The sequence below is a fragment of the Penaeus monodon genome, chromosome 3 (assembly GCF_015228065.2).
Source record: "Penaeus monodon isolate SGIC_2016 chromosome 3, NSTDA_Pmon_1, whole genome shotgun sequence".
NCBI classification, from domain to species: domain Eukaryota; kingdom Metazoa; phylum Arthropoda; class Malacostraca; order Decapoda; family Penaeidae; genus Penaeus; species Penaeus monodon.
In genome coordinates this window covers 6,730,114-6,737,613 of record NC_051388.1, presented here as the reverse complement: position 1 = coordinate 6,737,613, position 7,500 = coordinate 6,730,114, and the positions used below count along the sequence as shown (strand labels likewise).

At 43.6% G+C, this 7,500-nt stretch overlaps 1 protein-coding gene across 3 annotated transcripts in view; it reads right to left on the bottom strand.

The window, feature by feature from the left end:
- LOC119591169 overlaps window positions 1-7,500 on the bottom strand; it is a 68,950-nt gene that overhangs the window by 26,185 nt on the left and 35,265 nt on the right. For 2 of the 3 annotated variants that reach the window (XM_037939897.1, XM_037939890.1), the window contains one exon: window positions 4,943-5,209. In XM_037939897.1, coding sequence (XP_037795825.1) covers window positions 4,943-5,209 — 267 coding nt within the window. Of the gene's footprint in view, window positions 1-4,942; window positions 5,210-6,787; window positions 7,406-7,500 lie in introns of those variants that run through there. The other variant, XM_037939881.1, reaches the window with a different exon arrangement.

Below are 7,500 nucleotides of genomic sequence, written 5' to 3'. Positions count from 1 at the left end.
GGCGCGGAAATAACCAACATGTCTATGCAATGAATACGATTTGTATAATCACGATAATCATTATACAAACAGTGATATTACGAAATAATCAACTGGGTAAATAATTGATACAAAACATGGTTTACGAAATATTAAGTTCAATAACCCCTTCTTTAGAGAATTAACAAAAATAAATATTATCATCGTAAATATCACAACGATAAAAATAGTAACAGTAATACCGTGCTGATAACTACATACGAATAAATCAATGCCCAATATTCCCAATACCCAATATATCCAATTCATAAATCCGCTTATGAAATGAAACAGGTTGGGCTAAAATAATTCCTATGGCAACTGTCATTTCTTCTTTACACATAGTTGCCATGCTCTCAATCCTCTCCCGGGCTACACATCATTACAAGCAACATACGACAGTAATAAGCACTACTTTCTCTCTCTCCTTTTTATCAAGTGCGTAAGTACTCGTAACATAACATAGTGAATCCTCCCTACCCCCTTATATTGCCACCCCTTTCGACGTTATTCCGTCTCCCCTATTTCCCCCTACGGAAAATGAAAGGTCGCTGGGTTCGGTTATATAACGGCGAGTGACTACCGGGACAAAGAGGGGGGAGAGGGGAGAGGGGAGAGAGGTACTCTATTGATCGCTCTGCTTGCTGCAAGTACGCTGTTGCATGAGGTTTGCCTTTTCTCTTTCGTTTCGATTTTTATCTATTTTTTCTCTCTTTTTTATCTGCTCTTACTTTTATTCTAATTCCTCTTTTCGTTTACTGTTTATTTATTTATTTATTTCGATCTGTCTTTCTTATTCGGTTGGCTGCCTGCTCTCTCTCGCTCTCTCTCTCTCTCTCTCTCTCTCTCTCTCTCTCTCTCTCTCTCTCTCTCTCTCTCTCTCTCTCTCCCTTAATTCTTAAGTATCATCATCATCACATTCACCACCATTTCCAATTCATCACCTTCATGTTCCTTCTACTACTTCTCTCTATCTCTTTTTTCCTCTTCCTCCTTCCCTGCCAACTCCACGTGCAAAGACTAGACTTCTGCTTGCATCATGCAACCATTACCAGCCCTCCCCCTCCCCTTCTCCTCCCTCCTCCCTCCCCAAGCCCTCTCATCCTCTCTTCCTTCTCTCTCTCTACTCTCTTTCTACTCTCCCTCCCTGTTCTCTCCTCTCCACTTCCCCCTCTCCTTGTCCCTCCTCTCCTTGTCCCTCCTCTCCCCCCTCTCCTTGTCCCTCCTCTCCCCCCTCTCCTTCTCTCTCCCCTCTCTCTCCCCCCTCTCCTTCTTCATTCTTCTCCTCTTCCTCCACCCCTCCTTCTCTCTACACTCTTTCCCCCTCTCCTTCTCTCTCCTCTCCTATACCCCCTCTGCCTTCCCATACCCCCCCCCCCCACATCTTCCTCTACCCTATGAAGGTCACAGGGAACGAGCGGTCTGTTTGTTTTAGCAAGCACGGAGGAGAGGGAGGGAGAGGGATGAGGGGTGAGGGGGAGAGGGAGGGGTGAGGGGGAGAGGGAGAGGGGTGAGGGGTGAGGGGGAGAGGGAGAGGTGAGGGAGAGGGGTGATGGGGAGAGGGAGGGGTGAGGGAGAGGGGTGATGGGGAGAGGGAGGGGTGAGGGTGAGGGGTGAGGGGGAGAGGTGAGGTGTGAAGGGGGGGTGAGGGATGCGAGGTGGGGGAGGGGATGGGAAGTAGGGGGAATATCTAAATTGACTTAATTATACGTGTGATGTTCTTATAATCGTGGAAACAGACGGAAGACAGTAGAGGGAGATATATATAGACATATAGAAATTGAGATAGAGAGATGGATAAATAAATAGACAGACAGTGTGTGTGTGTGTGTGTGTGTGTGTGTGTGTGTGTGTGTGTGTGTGTGTGTGGTTGTGGGGGGTGTGTGGTGGTGGGTGGTGTGTGAGTGTGGTAGTGCGAGAGAGAGAGAGAGAGAGAGAGAGAGAGAGAGAGGAGAGAGAGAGAGAGAGAGAGAGAGAGAGAGAGAGAGAGAGAGAGAAGAGAGAGAGAGAGAGAGGGAGAGAGATAAAAGAAAGAAAGGAAGAGACACACAAAGAGAGTAAGAAACCGACCCCAAACAACCTAAATCGACTGATATCAAAAACACCCTCCCAGTCACACCCAGTCATCTTGGGGCAAGAAAATGCTCGAACTATATTTACACCTCCGCTCACCTTCGCCAAGGAGGGGGACAGCAGGGGGGGGGAGGGGTTTCTGCGTCACTCCTTTCCCTCTCTCTTCCCTCCCTCCTTCCTTCTCTCTCCTCACCCTTTCTCTATTTTCATCATTATCGATATCATCACCATCATTATCTTCCTCACGAAGAGGAAAAAACAGTCCTTCCTCGAAATTTAAAACGGAAAAAAACGACAGAAAAGCGAAAAAAAAATCCCAATATTAAAAGATAAGAAAGAAAGAAAAAAAAAAGAAAAAAAAAATCATCAGACGACACCCAATGCAACCGCACCCAGAAACCCGGCTCTTGTGCAACCCTGTGCATCCCGTCCTCCTCCTAACCCTTCTCCTAATCTTCCCCTATTCCCCTTCTTTCCCTTAACCCTCCTTTTTGTCTCTTTTCCCCTCTTCCCATTCTCCTCTCGCCTTTTCCACTAGCTCTTTCCTTCTCCATTTCTCTTCTTCCTATTTTCCTGTCCTCTTTCCTTTTTGCTTACTTCTACTTTCTTTTCCTTTCTCCCCTTTCCCATTCTTTTCCTTTATCCAGACCTCCCCCTCTCCTCTCCCTTTCTTTCTTACCTCCTCCCTTCACCCCCCTCCCTCCCTCCCGTGATCTACGTTCCCCATCGGCGGCATGTTGTTTACCCTCCCGAGTCTAAGTCGTGCGTCGCTTCTCTCTCTAAAACTCGAGAGAGAGAGAGAGAGGAGGAGAGAGAGAGAGAGAGAGAGAGAGAGAGAGAGAGAGGAGAGAGAGAGAGAGAGAGGAAGAGAGAGAAAAGAGAGAGAGGAGAGAGAGAGAGAGAGAGAGGAGGAGAGAGAGAGAGAGAGAGAGAGGAGAGAGAGAGGAGAGAGAGAGAGAGAGAGAGAGAGAGAGAGAGAGGACAGAGAGAAGAGAGAGAGAGAGGAAAGAGTGAGGAGAGAGAGAGAGAGGCAGAATGAGAACAGAGATGAGAGAAGCAGAGTAGAGAGACGAGAAGCGAGAGAGAGGAGAAGTAGAGGATGAGCAGACGAGAGAGAGATGATGAGAGTGGAGTTTAGGATGAAGAGTTACGAGTTTAGAGAGAGAAAGTCACGTAGTTTAGAAGATGGGATCTCCCCCGCCATTATTTGTAGTGCGATGTAAAGAGGACAGAGAAGAAGAGTAGAAGTATAGAAGAGTGATGGACGGTACGAGAGGGAAAAGCTTGGGGAGAGAAGAAAAGGGGTGAGGAGAAACGAGAGAGAGGAGAGAAGTGAGGGGGGGGGGAGAAGAGAAGAAGCGGAGAAAAAAACTGCGACTTAATTGGATTTCACGTGATTCCGCAAGCACAGTTCAGGTACGAATTTTAAGGGCGCCAGATGGTCCCTCTGTCCCCCAGTTACGTCGATGGCTCTCACTCCGACAGTCCCTAGTCCCTGAGATGTATGTGTTGTTGTGTTTTATAAATAAGTATGGTTATCCGGTTTAGATAAAACAGTCACTCTCAGTTTCAATGCTGTGTGATCTCCCCCCCCCCCTCTATTCTCTACTTCTCCCCTTCTCCTTCCTGTCCCCTATTTTTCATTATTTTCTCCCCTTCTCCAGATTCCCATCCCCTTAAAAGAAAATGATTATGCTAGTTTTTCTATGTGGATCTTTACTTTCCTTCCCCCGCCCCTACTTTCCAAAAACTTCTCCCTCACTATCTCTCTCTTTTTTATCTTCCTTCCTCGCCCTCATCTCTCCCCTCTTCTCCCCAATAATAAAATCACTAAAATTTGATCTTATATGTGTGTCTCTGCCTCCCTCTCTCCCCTCTTCTCCCACCTCCCTCCTTCGGCACTTCCCTTCCCCTCTCTTACTTCTTTACACCATTTCTCCCCTTCCACTCCCCTCCCCCCTTCTTTAGTAAGAAAACCACTAAGATTTTTTTTTAATGAATCACGACCTTCCTTTCCCCTTCCCTTTTTCCCCTTCTTTCGTTCTCTCCCTTACCCCTTTCCCCCTCCTTCATCCCACCTTTTCCCCTAACACCTTTTCCTCTTTTTTTTTACCATATCCCTCCGGCTTCTCCCCCAACCCTGTCCCTAGTCTCCCCCAGCCTTCCCCAACCCTCCCCCAGCCTTCCCCAACCCTCCCCCAACTGTTATCTCCCGTATCTGATAAGCGTGCGTTCGCGTTGGTCAGGCCACGAGGAAAAATACGATTAAAGTGTTCTAAATCAGAGTGTCCTTAACCTTTCTTTTTTTCTGTTAACTATCATATTTTTTGGCTAAGTACTGGCATGATTGGAAAACATGTCAACAACTTGGGAATTTGTAGGAAGGGAAAAAAATTATACATATTTACATATATATATATATATATATATAATATATATATATATATATAGTATATATATATTATACATATATAATATATATATATATATATATAACTATATATATATATATATATATATATATATATAATATATATATATATATATAATATATATATATATATATATATATATATATATATATCATGGGAAAGGGTGCAGATAAAAAAAAAAAAATCCCCCATGACAAGACGATATATATATATATATATATATATATATATATATATATATATAATATATATATATATATATATATATATATATATATATATATAATATATATATATATATATATATATATATATATATATATATATATATAAACAGACCCTTAAAGAGACACACAAAAGAAGAAGATGAAGAAAAAAACACACACAGAAAAAAAAAGCTGCACCAGAGCTCAACTCACGGGGGATGTTGACGGCCCCGGGGATGGCGTCATGCTTCTCCAGCTCCTTGGGGTTCCTGACATCGATGAGCGCGATGTCGCCGGCCATCTGCAGCGCCATCAGCTCCTCGAAGTCGAGCTCGGTGCGGCGGTTGAGGCGACGCCCGTTCCCGCCGCCCATGCCGCTGCCGTTGCCGTTGGAGAGCGCCGGCGCGAGTTCGTGGGCGGGTGAACACACGTGCTGGGAGCTGGAGGCCTGCGCGATCTGCTGGGCGCACGTGCTGCACGCTGCGAGGGGGAAGGGGGGGGGGGTTAATGTTTATCTGGCATTTTGTGTGCGTCTGTTTTCCCATTTTACCGATTTATTAATATTTCTTGAAACGAACGAATGGAAACAAAAACTGGAAAATCATAAAATCACATATGTATACATGTATATATATATATATATATATATAGTATATATATATATATCATATATATATATATATATATATATATGTATATATATATATATATTATATATACATAAGCACACGTACATATGATACGATTCGAAAGCAGATGGCTATGTCTTAATTAAATACGCATTTCTTCACTAGCTCATTCAACATAATAATAATTAATTGATAATTGCTATGACTTCTCTGCCCATCCTTTCCTTCTCCTCCTTCTCCATCTCCTCCTCATTATTCTTCATCCTTAATCCACCCTTTCTTCCTCCTCTTGTTCCTTATCTTTATTTCAACCCTTTCCTTCTCCTCCTGCTTTCTCTTTCATTTCTACCCCGTCTCTTCTCTCACTTTTTTTCGTTGCATAACAATATATAATAATAATAATAATAATAATAATAATTCAGCAAAACGAAAGAGGAAGTGAGGGGCTGAAGGCTGTATCTTAGAGAGAGAGAGAGAGAGAGAGAGAGAGAGAGAGAGAGAGAGAGAGAGAGAGAGAGAGAGAGAGAGAGAGAGAGAGAGAGAGAGAGAGAGAGAGGGGGGGGGGAGAGGGAGAGAGAGAAATAGAGAGAGAGAGAGAAACAGAGAGAGAGAAACTGAGAGAGAGAGAGAGATAAACAAAGCAAGAGAGAGAGATACACAGAGGAAGAGAAAGAGAAAGAGAAATAAAAACAAAAAGAAAGAGAGAAAAAGATAGATAAATAGATAGACGGATTGATAAATAGAGAAACAGAAAAAAGGGGGCATATCCAGCAAAAGAGATGCGGGGATGGGAAAGTCAATTAAAAAAGGAAGAAAAAAAAGGATGGAGAGAACAATAACGATGATAACAGAGTTAAATAAGAAAGAAAGGTGTGTGTGTGTGGGGGGGGGGGGAGAGGCTCAAATTCGAAGGACCTAAATGCGAGAGAAAGAAACACAAGAAAAGAAGAGATACAAGCACAAACAATTAGTCTGTAAAGGTTATATTAGTAATCAAGACGGAGAGGAACGTTATATCAACACAACCGTGACATCGAAACAACAACAACAAACAACTATGACATCGAAACAACAACAACAAACAACTATGACATCGAAACAACAACACCAAACAACCACGGCATCGAAACATCTTTCTTATTCCTCTCAATCATCGCTTTTTTTTGTTTTAGCTTGTAAAATATACTACAAGTAATTACCCTCATTATCACGTAAATTCTTAATATTTTAAATTCTAAATAATTTACACCCCCCCCCCCGTGTAAACATATATATAGTAATTAACAAATGAAAAATATGTCGATTACTATTTTTTATCATATCAAATAAAACCCAAAACCCTTAGACACGATAAATAAAAAAATCTTCACATAATTAATAATACTAACAAGAGCAAACCGTTAGTTAAAACTGTTAGTCAGCTTTCTACCTCTGAGTAAGTCGTTAGTTTTGTTAGCAGCAAAGGGACTCTCGATTTGTTGGGGTTGGAGGGAAGTGGTGGAGGAAGTGGTGGAGGAGGAGGTGGAGATGTCATGGGCCATGTGGCACTCGTGGGTGGGCGTGGGTGCGGGCGTGCGGGGCCGGGCGGCACAAGGCTTACACAACATGAGGAGTCGCGGGGCAGCAGCCAGGGACTTGGCCAGAACCTCCATCTTGTCTTGTGGCTTCTCGGCTTTTCCCTTCTGCTTTTTCTCGCCTTCTTCTTCTTATCGCCTTCTTCTTCTAGGCTTCAGTCGGAGCACTGACTAATACACTTTTCTCTTCCTTTTTTTTTTTCTCTCTCTCTTCCGATCCTTCCTCTCCTTACAGGGAAACTACTTATTTTTTCCCCTTCCCACTTCTATTCCTTCGTTCTCCTCTTGATCTCGCTGCTCGTGCTTGTTCTTCAACAGTTATTCAGCTGTTCTTCCCCTCTCTCTCTCTCTCTCCCAAGGCGATGACGGATGTTCTTCAACTTAAACGCTATTGGGGGCCGAAGCCCAATCTCGCACCAAAGGTCTCTCTCTCTCTGAACGCGATCTCTCGTCTACTCTTGCTGGCACTCGTTGGCCCTGTCTTTATATACACGCGTGGCACTCTCCCTCGCCCCTCCCTCGCTGCCAGGTCTTACCCCCCCCCAAACCCCTACTCTCTCACTATCGC